The sequence below is a fragment of the Acipenser ruthenus genome, chromosome 20, assembly GCF_902713425.1.
Source record: "Acipenser ruthenus chromosome 20, fAciRut3.2 maternal haplotype, whole genome shotgun sequence".
NCBI lineage: Eukaryota > Metazoa > Chordata > Actinopteri > Acipenseriformes > Acipenseridae > Acipenser > Acipenser ruthenus.
Genome location: NC_081208.1, coordinates 11,198,290 through 11,221,296, shown reverse-complemented (window position 1 = coordinate 11,221,296; position 23,007 = coordinate 11,198,290). Strand labels below are relative to the sequence as shown.

Sequence of the window (23,007 nt, the reverse complement as noted above, 5' to 3'; positions counted from 1 at the left end):
GATGGACTCGCTCTTTTATAAACGAGTGGAGATGGACTCACTCTTTTATAAACGAGTGGAGATGGACTCACTCTTTTATAAACGAGTGGAGATAGACTCACTCTTTTATAAATGAGTGGAGATGGAATCACTCTTATAAAGGTGGAGATGGACTCACTCTTTTATAAATGAGTGGAGATGGACTCACTCTTTTATAAACGAGTGGGGATGGACTCGCTCTTTTATAAACGAGTGGAGATGGACTCACTCTTTTATAAACGAGTGGAGATGGACTCACTCTTTTATAAACGAGTGGAGATAGACTCACTCTTTTATAAATGAGTGGAGATGGAATCACTCTTATAAAGGTGGAGATGGACTCACTCTTTTATAAATGAGTGGTGATGGACTCACTCTTTTATAAACGAGTGGGGATGGACTCACTCTTTTATAAACGAGTGGAGATGGACTCGCTCTTTTATAAACGAGTGGAGATAGACTCACTCTTTTATAAACGAGTGGAGATGGACTCAATCTTTTATAAACGAGTGGAGATGGACTCACTCTTTTATAAACGAGTGGAGATGGACTCACTCTTTTATAAACGAGTGGAGATGGACTCACTCTTTTATAAATGAGTGGAGATGGAATCACTCTTATAAAGGTGGAGATGGACTCACTCTTTTATAAATGAGTGGAGATGGACTCACTCTTTTATAAACGAGTGGAGATGGACTCACTCTTTTATAAACGAGTGGAGATGGACTCGCTCTTTTATAAACGAGTGGAGATGGACTCACTCTTTTATAAACGAGTGGAGATGGACTCACTCTTTTATAAACGAGTGGAGATAGACTCACTCTTTTATAAATGAGTGGAGATGGAATCACTCTTATAAAGGTGGAGATGGACTCACTCTTTTATAAATGAGTGGAGATGGACTCACTCTTTTATAAACGAGTGGGGATGGACTCACTCTTTTATAAACGAGTGGAGATGGACTCACTCTTTTATAAATGAGTGGAGATGGACTCGCTCTTTTATAAACGAGTGGAGATGGACTCACTCTTTTATAAACGAGTGGAGATAGACTCACTCTTTTATAAATGAGTGGAGATGGACTCGCTCTTTGTAACACTGGAATTTGTTCTGTTTGCATTTTGTATGTATCCGCTCTTGCTCTAAAACCTGAACATTCATTGCTTACAAATAAAAAATATTTATATTTTTGTATCTTTGTCTTTTGAATGAGTCCATTTCGAATGAGTGCACTTCTCCTGAGGCGATCATTGTATGTCATTGTAGGTGTATCAGTCAGATGTGACACAGCAGCTGTGGTTGCTGCTGAAGTAGACTCAGATGTGACACAGCCGCTGTGGTTGCTGCTGAAGTAGACTCAGATGTGACACAGCAGCTGTGGTTTTGCTGAAGTAGATTCAGATGTGACACAACCGCTGTGGTTGCTGCTGAAGTAGACTGCTGACATGACCCACCCACACTCATCCACATACACAGGAGAGATGGTTCTTTCGTCGTGTAGGAGGGTGGTACTGTAGCAAACTGTGTTGCAGTGCACTTTTATACAGTTATCAATTACATCTTTGTTCAGCAAGTCAAAAAGGTATGTGGGCAATAGTACACTTAACAGGCAATTAAACTACATCTACCCAGATCTAAAATATCATATTTTACATGTTTGTTTACAAATAATTTTGTCATGAGATATTTCCTTTTTACAAAATATTACAACTATGGGGGTGGGTGTTGATAATTTAGCACCAGTAGGCTCTCTGGTGCTTAACTTTCAAAACAGTTTAGCACCAATTTTCTAAATGATTTGCACCCGTGACGCTGTAGCTGCAGCTCATCATGTTGGCCCCTCGCAGGTATGAGTCCTGTGAAAATGCTGCAGCACATGCATGGAAACAGAGGAGCCGACAGAGCATTCCACTGACGGCTGCTTCTGGTCAGTGCCGCTTTGCCAGGCTGAAACTGATCAAGACGTGTTTGCACCCAATGAGGCCTCAAAAAAGATTGTCAAATTTGTACATACTGTCAAATGAGTGCGAAGCTGCCAAGAATTTAGATTCAGATTTGATGACTTTGCTGCGGAGCTGGGAAAAGGTATTTGTAATGTATATCAGGGCAGCAGTGTGGAGTAGTGGTTAGGGCTCTGGACTCTTGACTGGAGGGTCGTGGGTTCAATCCCCAGTGGGGGACACTGCTGCTGTACCCTTGAGCAAGGTACTTTACCTAGATTGCTCCAGTAAAAAAAAAAACCCAACTGTATAAATGGATAATTGTATGTAAAAACAATGTGATATCTTGTAACAATTGTAAGTCGCCCTGGATAAGGGCGTCTGCTAAGAAATAAATAATAATAATAATAATAATATATTCTTACATCATTTAGAACATAAAATGAAAAAAAAAAGTATTTGATAATGCCCAGGGATTCATTTGATAAAAAATAAAAATGTAAAAAGTGGCATTGCACACAGTGTCAAGTGTCTAAGAGGATTTTTATCATTATTATTTATTTCTGTCTGGTTATTCTCTTCTACGACCTGACAGAACCCACTTATAGTCGGGCATTACAGTATTTTTCAATAGGCCTACTGGGACAGGGTCATTTTAGTAAAACTTAATACATGATATGTTTGAAGTAGACTGGAATTCTGAGTGCTTTAAAGTTGTGCATTATATAAAATGATAAAGTCTAACAACCGAATGGAAACAAGTTTTAATATCATTAATATTATTTACTGTATCTTAACGTTAGTATATGTGGGTGCATATGATTACATGATGCACCTGTATACCATACTTACTTTAAGACATGGTTGCTACTGTAGCATTCATTTGATGTTCTGGACCCTGCACTTAATCATCAAGGTATTGACAATGTCCACCCAGGGGACTTTTTCAAACTAAAAAAAAGAAACAAGGAGGACGTGTCAGCACACGTTAAGCAGGAGGCAACGTCACCGTGGGGCAGAAGTGGGGCAGAACACAGGGCTCTGAGCGTCCATTGAGAAAAAAATGTCAAGGAGGAAGTGACGTCATCACGGGGCGCAGGAGCGACAACAGAGCTGCAGGATCAAAACAAAGGGGCCTTGAGGCAGAGATGGCTGTAGGGGTTACATCAGACAAGGAAAGCACTACACAGACAGAGGCACCGGGTTGAAAACAGCCATAGCCGGATATTTATTAAATAATAAATCAATAAACACTTTCACAAAACACAAAAGGGCACTACCCCTCTCCACGCTCCACTCCAGCAACTATACAGCTCCGCTCCAGAAACTACCCCGCTCCACACTCCGCTTCAGCAACTATACAGCTCCACGCTCCGCTCCAGCAACTACCCAACTCCACGCTCCACACCAGCAACTACCCCGCTCCACGCTCTTCTCCAGCAACAACCCCGCTCCGCTCCAGCAACTACCCCACTCCACGCTCCGCTCCAGCAACTACCCCGCTCCACGCTCCTCTCCAGCAACTACCCCACTCCACGCTCCGCTCCAGCAACTACCACACTCCGCTCCAGCAACTACCCCCCTCCACGCTCCGCTCCAGCAACTACCCCGCTCCGCGCTCCACTCCAGCAACTATACAGCTCCGCTCCAGAAACTACCCCACACCACACTCCGCTCCAGCAACTATACAGCTCCACGCTCCGCTCCAGCAACTACCCCGCTCCACGCTCCACTCCAGCAACTACCCCGCTCCACGCTCCTCTCCAGCAACTACCCCGCACCACGCTCTTCTCCAGCAACTACCCCGCTCCACGCTCCGCTCCAGCAACTACCACACTCCGCTCCAGCAACTACCCCTCTCCACGCTCCGCTCCAGCAACTACCACGCTCCACTCCAGCAACTATACAGCTCCGCTCCAGAAACTACCCCGCTCCACACTCCGCTTCAGCAACTATACAGCTCCACGCTCCGCTCCAGCAACTACCCCGCTCCACGCTCCACTCCAGCAACTATACAGCTCCGCTCCAGAAACTACCCCACTCCACACTCCGCTCCAGCAACTACCCAGCTCCACGCTCCTCTCCAGCAACTACCCCGCTCCACGCTCTTCTCCAGCAACTACCCCTCTCCACGCTCCGCTCCAGCAACTACCACGCTCCGCTCCAGCAACTACCCCTCTCCACGCTCCGCTCCAGCAACTACCCCGCACCACTCTCCACTCCAGCAACTATACAGCTCCGCTCCAGAAACTACCCCGCTCCACACTCCGCTTCAGCAACTATACAGCTCCACGCTCCGCTCCAGCAACTACCCCACTCCACGCTCCACACCAGCAACTACCCCGCTCCTCGCTCCGCTCCAGCAACTACCCCGCTCCACGCTCTTCTCCAGCAACTACCCCGCTCCACGCTCCGCTCCAGCAACTACCACACTCTGCTCCAGCAACTACCCCCCTCCACGCTCCGCTCCAGCAACTACCCCGCTCCACGCTCCACTCCAGCAACTACCCCGCTCCACGCTCCTCTCCAGCAACTACCCCGCTCCACGCTCTTCTCCAGCAACTACCCCTCTCCACGCTCCGCTCCAGCAACTACCACACTCTGCTCCAGCAACTACCCCCCTCCACGCTCCGCTCCAGCAACTACCCCGCTCCACGCTCCACTCCAGCAACTATACAGCTCCGCTCCAGAAACTACCCCACTCCACACTCCGCTCCAGCAACTATACAGCTCCACGCTCCGCTCCAGCAACTACCCCGCTCCACGCTCCACTCCAGCAACTACCCCGCTCCACGCTCCTCTCCAGCAACTATACAGCTCCACGCTCCACTCCAGCAAGTACCCCTCTCCACGCTCCGTTCCAGCAACTACCCCACTCCACGCTCCGCTCCAGCAACTACCCCGCTCCACGCTCCGCTCCAGCAACTACCACGCTCCGCTCCAGCAACTACCCCTCTCCACGCTCCGCTCCAGCAACTACCCCACTCCACGCTCCGCTCCAGCAACTACCACGCTCCGTTCCAGCAACTACCCCACTCCACGCTCCGCTCCAGCAACTACCCCTCTCCACGCTCCGCTCCAGCAACTACCCCTCTCCACGCTCTGCTCCAGCAACTACCCCACTCCACGCTCCGCTCCAGCAACTACCCCGCTCCACGCTCCGCTCCAGCAACTACCACGCTCCGCTCCAGCAACTACCCCTCTCCACGCTCCGCTCCAGCAACTAACCCGCTCCATGCTCCACTCCAGCAACTATACAGCTCCGCTCCAGAAACTACCCCGCTCCACACTCCGCTCCAGCAACTATACAGCTCCACGCTCCACACCAGCAACTACCCCCCTCCACGCTCTGCTCCAGCAACTACCCCGCTCCACGCTCTGCTCCAACAACTATACAGCTCCGCTCCAGAAACCACCCCGCTCCACATTCTGCTCCAGCAACTACCCCGCTCCACACTCCGCTCCAGCAACTACCACGCTCCGCTCCAGCAACTACCCCTCTCCACGCTCTGCTCCAGCAACTACCCCGCTCCACGCTACACTCCAGCAACTATACAGCTCTGCTCCAGAAACTACCCTACTCCACACTCCGCTCCAGCAACTATACAGCTCCATGCTCCGCTCCAGCAACTACCCCGCTCCACGCTCCACTCCAGCAACTACCCCGCTCCACACTCCGCTCCAGCAACTACCCCGCTCCACGCTCTTCTCCAGCAACTACCCCTCTCCACGCTCCGCTCCAGCAACTACCCTGCTCCACACTCCGCTCCTGCAACTATACAGCTCCACGCTCCGCTCCAGCAACTACCCCGCTCCACGCTCCACACCAGCAACTACCCCGCTCCACGCGCCGCTCCAGCAACTACCCCACTCCAAGCTCCGCTCCAGCAACTACCCCGCTCCGCGCTCCGCTCCAGCAACAACCCCACTCCACACTCTTCTCCAGCAACTACCCCGCTCCGCGCTCCGTTCCAGCAACTACCCCTCTCCACGCTCCGCTCCAGCAACTACCCCGCTCCACACTCCACACCAGCAACTACCCCGCTCCACGCTCCGCTCCAGCAACTACCCCGCTCCACGCTCTTCTCCAGCAACTACCCCGCTCCGCGCTCCGTTCCAGCAACTACCCCACTCCACGCTCCGCTCCAGCAACTACCCCGCTCCACGCTCCTCTCCAGCAACTACCACGCTCCGCTCCAGCAACTACCCCCTCTCCACGCTCCGCTCCAGCAACTACCCCGCTCCACACTCCGCTCCTGCAACTATACAGCTCCACGCTCCGCTCCAGCAACTACCCCGCTCCACGCTCCGCTCCAGCAACTACCCCGCTCCACGTTCCGCTCCAGCAACTACCCCACTCCACGCTCCGCTCCAGCAACTACCCTGCTCCACGCTCCTCTCCAACAACTATACAGCTCCGCTCCAGAAACCACCCCGCTCCACGTTCTGCTCCAGCAACTACCCCGCTCCACACTCCGCTCCAGCAACTACCACGCTCCGCTTCATCAACTACCCCTCTCCACGCTCCGCTCCAGCAACTACCCCGCTCCACGCTCCACTCCAGCAACTATACAGCTCCGTTCCAGAAACTACCCCGCTCCACACTCCGCTCCAGCAACTATACAGCTCCACGCTCCGCTCCAGCAACTACCCCACTCCACGCTCTACACCAGCAACTACCCCGCTCCACTCCAGCAACTACCCTGCTCCACGCTCCGCTCCAGCAACTACCCCGCTCCACGCTCTTCTCCAGCAACTACTCCGCTCCACGCTCAGCTCCAGCAACTACCCCACTCCACGCTCCGCTCCAGCAACTACCCCGCTCCACGCTCCTCTCCAGCAACTATACAGCTCTGCTCCAGAAACCACCCCGCTCCACGTTCTGCTCCAGCAACTACCCCGCTCCATGCTCCGCTCCAGCAACTACCCCGCTCCACGCTCCTCTCCAGCAACTATCAGCTCCGCTCCAGAAACTACCCCGCTCCACACTCCGCTCCAGCACTATACAGCTCCACGCTCCGCTCTAGCAACTACTCCGCTCCACGCTCCACTCCAGCAACTACTGTCTGTCTACAGGGATTGAAGCTGTATGTGTGTCTATCTGTCTGTCCTCAGGGATTGAAGCTGTCTGTCTGTCTGTAGGGACTGAAGCGTCCGTCTGTCTGTCTGTAGGGATTGGAGCTGTTAGTACTAAAAAAATAATAAAAACACCAAACACTCATGGTATAGCAATGTATTTAATATACATTTATTTAAATGTACAGCGTGTTGTCTGATCACAAATTCACCTGCTTAGGACAGGTCTCCCAAATAAACTACAGTATTTATTTCATTCTGTACATACAGGTTCCCCTGGGTCCTGGCTATAGTTAACAGCAACAGTGGATTACATTGATATGAAATGCAGCCGGCGATAGACTGCAGTGCTGCTCAAAGCAGATTTAAATAGATATTTCTTCCTGGTTGAAGCAAGACCCAGAGAAGGAGTGGAGGGTTAAACCCTCCCTATTGCAGAAGCTCAGCAGAGTGATGTCTGAACAAGAGCAAGGCAGACAGTCATATCTAGATATAGATAGATAGATAGATAGATAGATAGATAGATAGATAGATAGATAGATAGATAGATAGATATATATTCAGGTATGTATTGTAGAGTTCCAGGGTGCGCTGGCGCCCCCTCATAGCTGCACTTCCACTGAGCTGTTTGTGACTCGAACCCCGAACCAGCCGTCCCAGTACTTGGAGTCCTGACCTCCATGTTCAAAACTAACAAAGCGAACTCCAGGGCCGTAACCCTCAAAGGTGTGTGTCACCTAGGAGAGAAGAGAAGAGATGAGAAAAGGAGAGGAGGAGAGGGAGAGGGAGGAGAAGAGAGAGAGAGTTAGGTAAGTGGAAAGGAGAGGAGAGGAGATGGACATAGGTAGGAGGAGAGGGGGGAGGGAGGGGAGGAGATGAGAGGGAGAGGGAGGAGAAGAGAGTTAGGTAAGGGGAGATGGAGATAGGTAGGAGGAGAGGACAGGAGAGGAGAGGGGGAGAGGGAGGAGAAGAGAGAGAGAGAGTTAGGTAAGGGGAGAGAAGATGGAGATAGGTAGGAGGAGAGGACAGGAGAGGAGAGGGAAAGGGAAAGGAGGGGGAGGGAGAGATAGGAGGAGGAGAGGAGAGGTTATATGGATCTAAGAGTAACCACCCTTCCTTTCACTGACACACACACACACTGACACACTGACACACACACACTGATGCTGACACACACACTGACACACACACACTGATACACACACACTGACACTGACACTGACACACACACACTGATACACACACACTGACACACACACACTGATACACTGACACTGACACACACACACTGATACACACACACACTGACACACACACACAGACACTGACACACACACACAGACACACTGACACAGACACACACACACACTGACACTGACACACACACACTGCTACACACACACACATACACACTAACACTGACACACACTGACACTGACACTGACACACACACTGATACACACACACAGAGACAAACACACACACACACTGACACTGACACACACACACATTGACACTGACACACACACTGACACACACACTGACATGCACACACACTGACACACTGACACTGACACACACACACACACACTCTCTGACACACACACACACACACACTGATGCTGACACACACACACTGATACACACACACTGACACACAATGACACACATACACACTGACACTGACACACTGACACTGACACACACACACACTGACACCCACACACTCTGACACCCACACACACTCTGACACACACACACACTCACACACACTCACACACACACACACACTCTGACACACACACTCGGACACACACACACACACACACTGACTGAAACACACACACACACTCTGACACACACACACACTCTGACACACACACACACACTCTGACACAAACACACACACATACTCTGACACACACACACTGACATACACACTGACACACACACACTCTGACACACACACACACTCTGACACACACACACACTCTGACACACACACACTGATACACACACACTGACACTGACACACACACTGACACACACACATTCACACTGACACTGACACACACACTGACACACACACATTCACACTGACACTGACACACACACACACTGTGACACACACACTCTGACACACACACACACACACACTGACACACACACTCACACTCTGACACACACACACTCTGACACACACACTGACATACACACACACTCTGACACACACACACATTGCTGACCTGGCTCCAGCTGCAGTCCGAGTTCTCCGGCTCCAAGCTCACAGGGTCTGGTTTGAACTCCTGGACCGTCTCCTGGCTCTCATTGAGCAGAGACACACACAGCTGGTAAATGCAGCCGCAGTCTGAGCGCCCCGCATACCTGCACAGTACAGAGAGGGAGGAGAGGGCAGTGACTCACCCAGGAGAGAGGAGAGGGCAGTGACTCACCCAGGAGAGAGGAGAGGGCAGTGACTCACCCAGGAGAGAAGAGAGGGCAGTGAGGGAGGTAGGGAGAGAGGAGAGGGCAGTGACTCACCCAGGAGAGAGGAGAGGGCAGTGACTCACCCAGGAGAGAGGAGAGGGCAGTGACTCACCCAGGAGAGAGGAGAGGGCAGTGACTCACCCAGGAGAGAAGAGAGGGCAGTGACTCACCCAGGAGAGAGGAGAGGGCAGTGACTCACCCAGGAGAGAGGAGAGGGCAGTGAGGGAGGCAGGGAGAGAGGAGAGGGCAGTGACACCCAGGAGAGAAGAGAGGGCAGTGAGGGAGGCAGGGAGAGAGGAGAGGGCAGTGACTCACCCAGGAGAGAGGAGAGGGCAGTGACTCCCCCAGGAGAGAGGAGAGGGCAGTGACTCACCCAGGAGACAGGAGAGGGCAGTGACTCACCCAGGAGAGAAGAGAGGGCAGTGACTCACCCAGGAGAGAGGAGAGGGCAGTGACTCACCCAGGAGAGAGGAGAGGGCAGTGACTCACCCAGGAGAGAGAAGAGAGGGCAGTGAGGGAGGCAGGGAGAGAGGAGAGGGCAGTGACTCACCCAGGAGAGAGGAGAGGGCAGTGACTCCCCCAGGAGAGAGGAGAGGGCAGTGACTCACCCAGGAGACAGGAGAGGGCAGTGACTCACCCAGGAGAGAAGAGAGGGCAGTGACTCACCCAGGAGAGAGAAGAGAGGGCAGTGAGGGAGGCAGGGAGAGAGGAGAGGGCAGTGACTCACCCAGGAGAGAGGAGAGGGCAGTGATTCACCCAGGAGAGAGAAGAGAGGGCAGTGACTCACCCAGGAGAGAGGAGAGGGCAGTGACTCACCCAGGAGAGAGGAGAGGGCAGTGAGGGAGGCAGGGAGAGAGGAGAGGGCAGTGAAGGAGGCAGGGAGAGAGAAGAGGTTAAGACACATTCTCACCAGTCTTGCACCGTGATCTTGGGCTGCACTGTGTCCAGCAGCTCCTCAGAGTAGCCCTCAGCTTGCAGGTCCAGCACCTGCTTTTTTAGACACAGCCTGTAGAGCACAGAGGGGCAGTTAGGAGTCTCTGACGATGGAGAGACAGAAGGGCCTGCACAAGGGGCTGGGTATGAGGAGGCTCCCCAGGGGTACATTACTATTTGATTAACTGGGAGGAGGGAGGAGGGTGTATGGAGCAAAGAGTAGAGAGTTGGGGGCCAGTAGGGGGCAAAGAGCTGGGAGTAGGGAGCTGGGAGGAGGGAGCTAGGAGTAGAGAGTAGGGAGCTGAGAGTAAGGAACTCGCTCGTACTCAAAGGACGTAGCAAAGTAGCTCTGGACCGTCTCGTCTGGGAATTCCTTCCCACAATCTCCTGGGAGCTCCTCCACACGCCACTGACTGCCACCATTCTCTGTGATCTCCCAGCCTTCAAACTGCTCTGTGAGGGAGTGAGAGAGAGAGAGAGAGAGAGAGAGAGAGTCAATTCAACTATATATCAATACCCCAGCCCTCAAACTGCTCTGTGGCTGAGGAGAGAAAGAGAGAGAGGGATATCCCTCTTTATAGATATCTGGCAGCCCTCACACTGCTGTTCTGGGCTTTACAAATCTCACAGTGTGGAGAAACACGTGCAGTAAAAAGCAAAGTAAAAGACAACACAAACAGCGCAGCATGACTGTGGCGGAGTGTCCCACCCCTTTATATATATATATATATATATATATATATATATATATATATATATATATATATATATATATATATATATACAGTACTGTGCAAAAGTTTTAGGCAGGTGTGAAAAAATGCTGTAAAGTAAGAATGCTTTCAAAAATAGACATGTTAATAGTTTATATTTATCAATTAACAAAATGCAAAGTGAGTGAACAGAAGAAAAATCTACATCAAATCAATATTTGGTGTGACCACCCTTTGCCTTCAAAACAGCATCAATTCTTCTAGGTACACTTGCACACAGTTTTTGAAGGAACTCGGCAGGTAGGTTGGCCCAAACATCTTGGAGAACTAACCACAGTTCTTCTGTGGATTTAGGCAGCCTCAGTTGCTTCTCTCTCTTCATGTAATCCCAGACAGACTCGATGATGTTGAGATCAGTGGGGGCCATACCATCACTTCCAGGACTCCTTGTTCTTCTTTATGCTGAAGATAGTTCTAAATGACTTTCGCTGTATGTTTGGGGTCGTTGTCATGCTGCAGAATAAATTTGGGGCCAATCAGATGCCTCCCTGATGGTATTGCATGATGGATAAGTATCTGCCTGTACTTCTCAGCATTGAGGAGACCATTAATTCTGACCAAATCCCCAACTCCATTTGCAGAAATGCAGCCCCAAACTTGCAAGGAACCTCCACCATGCTTCACTGTTGCCTGCAGACACTCATTCGTGTACCGCTCTCCAGCCCTTCGGCAAACAAACTGACTTCTGCTACAGCCAAATATTTCAAATTTTGACTCATCAGTCCAGAGCACCTGCTGCCATTTTTCTGCACCCCAGTTCCTGTGTTTTTGTGCATAGTTGAGTCGCTTGGCCTTGTTTCCACGTCGGAGGTCTTCCATGAAGGCCACTTCTGACCAGACTTCTCCGGACAGTAGATGGGTGTACCAGGGTCCCACTGTTTTCTGTCAATTCTGAGCTGATGGCACTGCTGGACATCTTCCGATTGCGAAGGGAAGTAAGCATGATGTGTCTTTCATCTGCTGCAGTAAGTTTCCTTGGCCGACCACTGCGTCTACGGTCCTCAACGTTGCCTGTTTCTTTGTGCTTCTTCAAAAGAGCTTGGACAGCACATCTGGAAACCCCTGTCTGCCTTGAAATTTCTGCCTCGGAGAGACCTTGCTGATGCAGTATAACTACCTTGTGTCTTGTCGCTGTGCTGTCTTGCCATGGTGTATGACTTTTGACAGTAAACTGTCTTCAGCAACCTCACCTTGTTAGCTGAGTTTGGCTGTTCCTCACCCAGTTTTATTCCTCCTACACAGCTGTTTCTGTTTCAGTTAATGATTGTGTTTCAACCTACATATTGAATTGATGATCATTAGCACCTGTTTGGTATAATTGTTTAATCATACACCTGACTATATGCCTACAAAATCCCTGACTTTGTGCAAGTGTATCTAGAAGAATTGATGCTGTTTTGAAGGCAAAGGGTGATCACACCAAATATGGATTTGATTTAGATTTTTCTTCTGTTCACTCACTTTGCATTTAGTTAATTGATAAATATAATCTATTAACATGTCTATTTTTGAAAGCATTCTTACTTTACAGCATTTTTTCACACCTGCCTAAAACTTTTGCACAGTACTGTATGTGCACTGTTTATTATTATTTGTATTATTGTTTGCGGCGCAGATGAAAGTGCCGTGTATTTGTTATTTTTTTTGTATTTTTAAAAATCTTGTGAGGATGCGTGACTGATCAGCTAGTGATTTATTTAGCTAGCTGACAGTCATGCATCCTTATTAAACTCGTGCAGACAGTGACCATCTCGGGAGATGGTCACTGTATATAAACCTGCAGCTCTCTACCCTCGGGGAGAGTGTACAGAGGAGAGTACGGGAGAGCGAACGAGGAAAGGAATTAAATAGAAACAACTGCTAAACGTGCTGGTTTTTCCACCAGCACGAGACTTATTTGTTTATTTGTTTGGCCAACGCGCCTTTTGGTTTTGTTGTTTGTTTAAATCTTTTGTTTGTTTTATTATTTAATAAAATAACTGAGCAACGTAGCGCTCAGTTTCACCACCACCATTCCTTGTTTTGGTTCCGTGACGTCACCACTGCAAGCCTTTATTATTATTATTTATTTCTTAGCAGACACCCTTATCCAGGGGTACTGCATTGTAAAAGAATACGGAAGAGGGAACAGCAGGGACTACTGGATAGCAAGGAAACTGCACCAAATGAACATCAAAACTAAAGCTGAATCACAGCAAGCAGTCACCACAGGCCTCCGATGCATCATTGAATAAAAGCACAGGCAGGGGAGCTGGGGGTGCAGACCTGCTCCATGGGGGTTCTTGATGAGATTCCTCTTCTCCAGAGACAGCAGCTCTGCAACCATCTCCTCACTGAGCTCAGACATCCTCACGCAGGAACCTGCCAGCAACCGAAGGGTTAAAACTAGATCCACAGGGACTGCTTATTACTGTAGCATTGAAATCTACAGATCATAACATTGACCAGAGAGGCTGTGTCCACAACACTGCATTACCACACATGATCCCTCCCTGCTCACCCCTCAGACTGCATGACCACACATGATCCCTCCCTGCTCACCCCTCAGACTGCATTACCACACATGATCCCTCCCTGCTCGCCCCTCAGACTGCATTACCACAATCCCTCCCTGCTCACCCCTCAGACTGCATTACCACACATGATCCCTCCCTGCTCACCCCTCAGACTGCATGACCACACATGATCCCTCCCTGCTCACCTCTCAGATTGCATGACCACACATGATCCCTCCCTGCTCACCCCTCAGACTGCATTACCGCAATCCCTTCCTGCTCACTCCTCAGACTGCATGAACACACATGATCCCTCCCTGCTCACCCATCAGACTGCATTACCACACATGATCCCTCCCTGCTCACCCCTCAGACTGCATTACCACACATGATCCCTCCCTACTCACCCCTCAGACTGCCCTGCAGAGCACAGACACACAGACACAGCTGCTGCTAGGAGTGCTGGGGTTTTAAATAAAGATTATTGAAGTGAGAGAACTTGACCTGTAGCAGAAACAGCACCATCACGCTTATTGACACCAAAAACAAAATCTAAACTCAATCTTTGATTCCCAGCAACTTGTACCCAGTTTAGAGGCCCCACCATTCCAATTCCAGTGGCTCAGTGTACTCACCCTTTGGGGTTTGAACCTGGATCTCCAGCCCTCAGTAAACACTGAAGCAAAAAGCAACCACACAAGCAGTGACACAGCGAGACTGACCTGTTTGCTAGTGCTCTGGAAGTGCATCGACGGTCTGTGTTATGAGAGGGCACTGGCTACGCCCACCCTCCGTCCCTCCCTCCCTCTCTCACTGCAGAGCTAGGATTGCAGACAGTGCAGTCTCCGCAGGTTCTCTGCAGTGTTTCTCTTAAAGGGACAGAGTGGGTTGCACACTCACATCAGCAAGGCCCCCTGGGTCACATTGCCAGGAATAGCCCTGGATCTCTCTGGAGCTGCTTGTGCCTCTTCCTGGTCTGTGTCTGGTCTCTCACATACTATTGCAATGGACTGCGGGCTGGGGGAGGGGGCATCATGCACATAGAAATCCCCTCCAGTTTTCACAGGTACTCGTATTGAATTAGAAACCTCTAGATAATCACATGCTGTGTGTGTGTGTGTGTGTGTGTGTGTGTGTGTGTGTGCGTGTGTGTGTGTGTGTCAGTGTGTGTGTGTGTTTGTGTGTGTGTGTGCATGCGTGCGTGTGTGTCAGTGTGTGTGTGTGTGTGTAAGTGTGTGTGTGTGTATCAGTGTGTGTGTGTGCGCGTGTGTGTGTGTGTCAGTGTGTGTGTGCGTGCATGTGTGTGTGTGTCAGTGTGTGTGTGTGTGCGTGTGTAAGTGTGGGCAGGTATTAGTACAAATGTGCAGACAAAATTTGAGAAAATGTCCCCACAAAGATAGTAACTCCTGAAAAAACAACATTGTGGGGACATCCACACTTTGTAAAACACCTTTTTAAGAACTACATGACTGACTGGAGTTTGAAATAGTAAATAAAAATATAGTGAGAGTCAATGAGAAGTCCCCACAAATATAGGAATGCAAACGTGTGTGTCAGTGTGTGTCTGTGTTAGTCAGTGTGTGTGTGTGTGTTAGTGTTGGTGTTAGCAGAAAGAGGAGGGGAGAGGGGGGGCTGCATATCTCAGAGTGAAACAGACTCATTTCACTTCACTTCTATAAAGGGTACAAATGTGCACAGAGCTCTCATTTCCTGATTTGCATGTTGTTTGATGTTGCTGCGTTATGAAGAATTCTGTATTTCTTTGAAGTTAAAGTTTGCACTAGTGACCGGCCTGTAGCTGCGTGATTGTAAAATATACCCCACCCCCACCCCAGATGCATTCCAGTTAACGATGCTTTCATTTTTAATCAGAGGTTACAAAACTAACAGAAAGTGAAACCGCGAAAACTTCTTTCTCGGTGTGGCGCGACGCTGCCGAGCTCACAGTGAGATCGTCAAGCCTATCCTTCCGTGCGCAGTCTACGGGTTCAAAGGGTGAGCTGAAATAGCAAGTTTCTGAAATGTATACTCCCTGCCGCACAGGGACCGGGATATTGTATTACAGTGTGCTGGGATGGATGGGGATATTACAGTGTGCTGGGAGGGACTGGGATATTGTACAGTGTGCTGGGAGGGACTGGGATATTGTACAGTGTGCTGGGAGGCACTGTGAGAGAGCAGACAAGGATGAACACGCATGATGTAAGAAGTAGCCGTACAAGGCTTTGTTATTTACTGTGTATATAACACAGAGGATCGTTGTTCCAAAGTGTAACCCATCCTGTCTTCACTTCTCGTTGCGTAGGACAGTCTGGAAGAAGAATGGGCCAATCACAGGCAAAGAAGGAAAGCTACGTAAGGAAGCCGGAAGGAACGGTAAGATAATACAGTGGCCTTCATCCTCACGGTTAATTAGTCAGTTTTTAATTAAAGCACGGGAGAGGGACAGGATGAAGAGGCGGAACTTTAATTTTGTCATCGTACTTGTATGGCTTCTTGTTTATTTGTCGTTATAATGTAGCAGTACAGTATATCGAGTGTGACAGGGGTATGTTTATTGTTTATGAGTAACCGGTCAGCTACTTACGCGATTTGCGCTTCATTTCTAACTTTAATTTTGCGCAGAAAATAATTCAGCTGCAGATACCCGGTTGTATTCTCCACCACTTCTGTGTTGTAGTCGTTATAGAGCTCCTCTCGTGACTTTGAATCATGTCTCATGTTTACTTCGTCAGTGAGCTCACAGACAGTTTAGGTGTCTTTTAGGTAAAACAAATAACGACAAGAGGTATAAACAGCTTTTTACAGAGGTCTGTTCTTGTGAAAATAAGAACTGAGAATGAATACATTTCCTGTTGTAGACCTACACTCAGCTCCCAGCTCAGAGTAAAGGGTTATTCCCTGCCTGTGTGAACACAGGGTTGCTGTACCAACACTTGCCACTAGATGTCCTTATTGTTCTGTACTGAAGAAAAAAGAAAGTTGTTTACTGCTATATATAAATACACACACACACACACACACACACACACACACACAGTGGTTGGCAGAAGCATTCACACCCCTGCAAAGATTTCATATTTTGTTGAATTACAAATATGTATGCACAGCTTTTCAAAATAACTTTTTTTTTATCCAAAACTGTAGTGGTTAAACTGAACACTGTTATATGAGGAGGGGGTTAAATGTCAGCAAAACTTGCAAAGAAAATGTACACAATGAAATTTACTGGTTGCATAAGTATTCATCCCCTTAAGTCAGTACTTGGTAGAAGCACCTTTTGGAGGTTGGAAACAAATTAAAGAACAAAAAAATTTAATATTGAAGGGAAAATAATACTGTTAATGCTAAAAAAAAATAATAATCAAAGAAAATAATTAAAATAATGATATATATAAAAATAAATACAAAATAAATAGTACAGTGGCTACAAGTAATACATTTCCTCTCCTCCCAAGTTGTGCTCCTCATGCAGAGTGTCACTGCGTGCCCCTTTGGTTGTGGCAGGCGGCTCCGTATTGGGGCTGTATGTCCCTCCCCTAGGAGTACAGCCAGTGGGGCTGTATGTCCCTCCCCTAGGAGTACAGCCAGTGGGGCGGTATGTCCCTCCCCTAGGAGTACAGCCAGTGGGGCGGTATGTCCCTCCCCTAGGAGTACAGCCAGTAAGGCTGTATGTCCCTCCCCTAGGAGTACAGCCAGTGGGGCTGTATGTCCCTCCCCTAGGAGTACAGCCAGTGAAGCTGTATGTCCCTCCCCTAGGAGTACAGCCAGTGAGGCTGTATTTCCCTCCCCTAGGAGTACAGCCAGTGGGGCGGTATGTCCCTCCCCTAGGAGTACAGCCAGTGGGGCTGTATGTCCCTCCCCTAGGAGTACAGCCAGTGGGGCGGTATGTCCCTCCCCTAGGAGTACAGCCAGTGGGGCGGTATGTCCCTCCCCTAGGAGTACAGCCAGTAAGGCTGTATGTCCCTCCCCTAGGAGTACAGCCAGTGGGGCTGTATGTCCCTCCCCTAGGAGTACAGCCAGTGAAGCTGTATGTCCCTCCCCTAGGAGTACAGCCAGTGAGGCTGTATTTCCCTCCCCTAGGAGTACAGCCAGTGGGGCGGTATGTCCCTCCCCTAGGAGTACAGCCAGTGAGGCTGTATGTCCCTCCCCTAAGAGTACAGCCAGTGAGGCTGAATGTCCCTCCCCTAGGAGTACAGCCAGTGAGGCTGTATGTCCCTCCCCTAGGAGTACAGCCAGTGGGGCTGTATGTCCCTCCCCTAGGAGTACAGCCAGTTTTTCTGGGTCTGCCATGTTTGGAAAATGTGGAATACTTCCCTTGTTTGGCTGTATTTCTTGCAGTGTAGGAGAAAGTGCAACTCTGTCTCGACCTCTCCTGTCTCACAGTGACCACAGAGCCTCTCTCTGGGTAGCCAGGTCTGCCTGTGACGGCCTTTTTCTATGGCCAGGTTGTGGTCACTGAGCCTGTACTTGATCAGGACCTGTCTCTGCTTTGTATCTCTGACAGTGGAGAGATACTCTGCTTGGGTATAGTTTCTTTTTAGGGCCCGATAACAATCAAGTTTATTTGGGGATTTTGTTTCTATGTCCCAATGTTTAACATAGGAGTTTTTGGTTTGTTTTATAATTTGGTTTACTCTGATTAGGGGCTGATAGTGTTGACCTGAAGCTGGTTTGTGTTAGTATTAGTGGGGGTCAGTGCAGTGAGCTTCAGGGCCAACAGACTTATGGGACTCTTTTCAGGGCTGAGCTCTTGGGTTTGGAGGGCCTTATATTGGAGTCTGACTCACTTTTCTTTAGATGCATCCAAAATTGGAGTGCTGTTTTTTAATATTTATAAGTGTTGGGTAGCGGCCAACACTTATAAATATTTGATTTGGTGTTTTTCTTTGCACCGTATGTTTTTGTAGAGTTCAGCATGCAGGGTTTCGATTGGGTGTTTGTCCTATTTAGTGTAATCCTGTTGACTGAGTGGACCCCGTACCTCACAATGGGCTGGATGACGCTGTCAATTAATTTAGCCATATTTTGACAGGTAGATTAATTTCATAGAATGTTTTTTGATGGCATAAAAAGCTCTTCTGGCTTTTTCCTTTAGTGCATTTACTGTCAGGTTAAAGCTCCCTGACGCACTGATAGCCAGGCCCAGGTCAGTGTAGTTTGTGGTGTGTTCTAGGGTGGTGTTGCCTAGGGTGAAGTGGTATCTGTTTCCCTGAGATCTGGCCTTTTTTTGAAAAAATCATTATATTGGTCTTTTTAAGGTTTAAGGTTTACTGCAGGTTCCGCTGCAGCCCCTGCTCTGTGGGCGACAGCAGGACCAGGTCATCTGTGTAGAACAGGAATTTAATTTGTGTGTCGTGGAGAGTGAGGCCAGGGGCTGCAGACTGTTCCTGCATCATCGCTAATTCATTGATGTAAATATTGAACAGTGTTGGACTCAGACTGCAGCCCTGTCTCACCCCACGGCCCTGAGTGAAGAATTCTGTTCTTTTGTTGGCAATTTTTACTGCGCACTTGTTTTATGTGTACATTGATTTTATTATATCATAGACTTTACCCCCTACACCACTTTGAAGAATTCTATAATATAAACCCTCATGCCACATGGAATCAAATGTTTTTTTAAAGTCACTGAAACAGGCAAAGATTTTGCCTTTACTTTTTTGGTGTACATGTTTGTCAATTAGGATGTGGAGGGTGTAAATATGGTCAGAGGTGCGGTGATTTGGTAGAAAGCCAATTTCACTCATACTCAAGACACTGTTCGATAAAGAAGGCTATTATGCGGGCATTGATTATACTACAGAATACCTTCCCCAGATTACTGCTCACACAGATGCCTCGGTAGTTATTGGGGTCGAATTTGTCTCCACTCTTGTGAATTGGGGATATAAGTCCTTGGTTCCAGATTTCAGGGAAGTAACCAGTACTTAGTACCATGTTGAATAATTTAAGCATTACCTCTTGTAACTCAGGGCTGCTGTGTTTGACCATCTCAGTACTGATGCTGTCAGGGCTGCAGGCTTTTCTGGGTTTAAGTGCCTGGAGCTTCTCAGTTAACTCTTGTAGGGTGATTGGAGCATCAGTTGTATTTTGGTTATCTTTAATTGATTGTTCTAGTAATTTTCAGTTTTTCTCTAGTTAAATTTTGGTTATTTGTTAGATATTTTTGTTGTATATCTTTATAAAGGGTTTCAAAATATTTTTTCCAAATTGTTCCATTGTGTATTGTTAATTCTTGTTGTTTTGTTGAGTTTAAATTATTCCACATTTCCCAGAACTGGTTTTGGTCGATAGATTTTTCTATGTCTGTGAGGGTTTTGTTTGTGTGTTTTTGTTTTTTCTGTTTGAGTGTGTGTTTGTAGTGTTTTAGGGTCTCACAGTACCTCAGACGTAAATCTGGGTTTTGTGGTTGACAGTGTTTTTGATTAGATAAATATCTTAGATTTGTTCGTATGGATTTACATTCATCATCAAACCATTTTTGTGTGAGTTTTTGTTTCTGGTTTATTTTCTTTTTGTTTTTTTTGAGATTTGCCATTATGGCTGCATTTTCAAATATGTTATTGATGTGTTTAACTGCCAGATTTCGTTCTGTCACATTTGGTTGGCACTGTGTGTTGAGGAAACTGTTCATGAGGTTTGTCATTTCCATAGAACTGATTGCTTTGTTAAATTCCTCTGTGCTGTTTGGAGCCCATCTGTATTTTTTATTCAGATTGTACAGCTTACTGGGCTGTGTCTGTGTGTTGTTAGGCTGCCCTCTTCTTTTCAGGAACACAGTGATTTGATTGGTCCGACAGGGGGGTTTGTTGCCTGACATTGAATGCATTAAGAGAAGAGGGGCCCATGTCAGTGATGGCATAGTCCATTTCACTTTTCCCAAGAGCTGAGCAGTAAGTAAACCTCCCTAAAGAGTCCCCTCTGATCCTTCCACTAACGATGTACAGACCCATGGCTTGACAGAGATGCACTAACTCTCTCCCATTCTTTTTTACAGCACGGTCAGGGTTGTTTCTCTGTGTTGTGGTAGGTGTGAGGTACGAATGGGTCTGTCCAAATATATGGCTGTTTCCCAGAGTGTTTATACCGTCAGGCTTTGAGCCTGTCCTGGCATTGAAATCCCCACAGAGCAGCACATTTCCCTGGGCCTGGAAATGGCTGATCTCTGTGTGGAGGGGGTTAAAATACTCTTTGTTATAATAGGGGGATACAGAAGGGGTGGTGTATGCTGCACACAGGTACAGTATATATAATTTTCACACTGGGTCATTCCCTTGTTAATTTTGAACCATGTGTGTGTTTGACCCTGTTTAACTGGGCTGATGTAGTTGGCGAGCTCCCCTCTGTACCACACTATGTGGGAGGAGCCAGACACTCCCGTATGTGCTGGATGTCGGTGGGGGTGGGTTGGTTGCTGTCTGAGGTTGGAGCTGAATCTTCAGGGTCGGTGTCCTTGGGGTTGTTGGATGTAGTGTGTGTTTTCTCTTTCTCTGCCGCCTCTTTTAGTTGTTTAAAGGTTTTTTCGAAGGAGGTCAGGCTAACCTCACTGCCCTGGATCAACAAGGTCCCATTGTGGTAGACATTAATAATCAGGACTGTGCTGTCTGGGTCAGAGTCTTCTCTTAAAAGGATTTGTCTACCTTGGCAGATCCCTCTTTTTGTAATGTTGTTGTACTTCTTACACACAGCAGTGTGCCAGGCATTGCTGTGTTCAGTATAGAAGATGAGGTTGATTTTCATCTTGTTGTCTCCTGTCCCAGAGTAGTCTGTGTACAGACACTCCGGGTTCTCTCTCAGCACACTCAGTTTGTGCTGCTTCCTGACCTGTGCCCGTGTCAGTTCAGCAGGCTACTGGATCTCCCTGCTCTCTGCACTCTCACTGCTCTCCATGGCAACCGTGAGAATTTGCTACAATTTGTTGCAGTTTCTAACTGTCACTGCCAACTGCTGCTTTTCTTTTGAAAGTAAACTGAACTTTTTAAAAGCAAACTACTACTCTGTCTCTCTCTCTCTCTTTCTCTCTCTTTCTCCCCCTCCCCCTCCCCCTCTCCTCTCTGCAGCCCGGCAGCATGCAGTCCCGGTTCAGTGAAGTGTCTGTATTTCTGTTGGAGGAGATCCTGGTGCAAGTGCCAGCCACGGACCTTGTCCATCGCTGCCGGCTGGTGAGCTCGCTGTGGCGTGACGTGGTGGACAGCGCCTCCCTGTGGAAGAGGAAGTGCAAGAGGGAGGGGCTACGACCAAGAGACCCCACCTTCTCACCGGTGGACTGGAGACTCTTCTACTTCCTGAGCCAATGGAGGAGGAACCTGCTGAGCAACCCGCGAGCTGAGGGTGGGTACAGAGGGGTCAGAGAGGGGTCCCATTACAGGGGTCCCAGGAAGGTCACATCACAGTGAGGTCACTCTATATTGCACAGGAACTCTGAGCACTTTGACAGAAATGTGTAAGAGTACAGTCCAGTAGTATTGAGAGACTGGGTTATGTTTCAGAGTGAACAGAGATCAGTCCAAGACACTCTAGGAGTGCATTCTAAACTAGGAGAGGGATCCAGACTGACCCAGTGCTCCTCTGTCTGTCTCTCAGAGGGTTTTAACAACTGGACATTGTGCTCAAACGGAGGTGACAAGTGGAAAATCGAATCCATTGAACCGGAGCATGCCCTCCCTGATGACACCGTCCAGAAGTACTTTGTCACATCGTACTCGTGAGTACCTCCCCAGACCCGCTTTTACACAGGTTTCTACCCTCCACATGAAATAGAAATATATTCATTTGATGTCACTGACTCTGTCCTCTCAGTCCCTGCATGAAGTCCCAGTGTGTCTCTGACTCTCTCCTCTCTCCTCTCAGTCCCTGCATGAAGTCCCAGTGTGTCTCTGACTCTCTCCTCTCTCCCCTCAGTCCCTGCATGAAGTTCCAGTGTGTCACTGACTCTCTTCTCTCAGTCCCTGCATGAAGTCCCAGTGTGTCACTAACTCTCTGCTCTCAGTCTCTGCATGAAGTCCCACTGTGTCACTGACTCTCTCCTCTCTGCTCTCAGTTCCTGCATGAAGTCCCATGTGTATCTGACTCTCTGCTCTCAGTCCCTGCATGAAGTCCCAGTGTGTCACGGACTCTCTCCTCTCAGTCCCTACATGAAGTCCCAGTGTGTCACTGACTCTCTGCTCTCAGTCCCTGCATGAAGTCCCAGTGTGTCACTGACTCTCTCCTCTCAGTCCCTGCATGAAGTCCCAATGTGTCACTGACTCTCCTCTCTCCTCGCAGTCCCTGCATGAAGTCCCA

The 23,007-nt window shown here is 48.6% G+C and overlaps 2 protein-coding genes across 7 annotated transcripts in view; one reads left to right on the top strand and one right to left on the bottom strand.

Moving 5' to 3' along the window:
* Nucleotides 1–7,181: 7,181 nt before the first annotated feature.
* On the bottom strand, nucleotides 7,182–14,559 carry LOC117972145 (F-box only protein 2-like). Of its 2 annotated transcripts, none has more exons than XM_034920496.2 (6): nucleotides 14,445–14,559; nucleotides 13,493–13,588; nucleotides 10,781–10,907; nucleotides 10,432–10,527; nucleotides 9,281–9,419; nucleotides 7,182–7,771 (listed from the first exon to the last, which is right to left on the bottom strand). In XM_034920496.2, the coding sequence occupies exons 2-6, from the start codon at nucleotides 13,572–13,574 to the stop codon at nucleotides 7,637–7,639; spliced, it is 579 nt and encodes a 192-aa protein (XP_034776387.1). In that variant the 5' UTR covers nucleotides 13,575–13,588; nucleotides 14,445–14,559; the 3' UTR covers nucleotides 7,182–7,636. The 2 variants fall into 2 exon arrangements, with proteins under 2 accessions (XP_034776387.1, XP_033898271.1); XM_034042380.3 differs by having other exon boundaries at nucleotides 14,358–14,509.
* Nucleotides 14,560–14,649: 90 nt separating this feature from the next.
* Nucleotides 14,650–23,007, top strand: part of LOC117425434 (F-box only protein 44-like) — a 32,918-nt gene continuing 24,560 nt past the window's right edge. For 2 of the 5 annotated variants that reach the window (XM_058993485.1, XM_058993481.1), the window contains exons 1-5: nucleotides 14,650–14,788; nucleotides 15,595–15,717; nucleotides 16,028–16,098; nucleotides 21,786–22,056; nucleotides 22,309–22,429. In XM_058993485.1, coding sequence (XP_058849468.1) covers nucleotides 16,045–16,098; nucleotides 21,786–22,056; nucleotides 22,309–22,429 — 446 coding nt within the window. In that variant the 5' untranslated portion in view covers nucleotides 14,650–14,788; nucleotides 15,595–15,717; nucleotides 16,028–16,044. Of the gene's footprint in view, nucleotides 14,789–15,594; nucleotides 15,718–15,789; nucleotides 15,925–16,027; nucleotides 16,099–16,157; nucleotides 16,209–21,785; nucleotides 22,057–22,308; nucleotides 22,430–23,007 lie in introns of those variants that run through there. The other 3 variants (XM_058993482.1, XM_058993483.1, XM_058993484.1) reach the window with 3 other exon arrangements.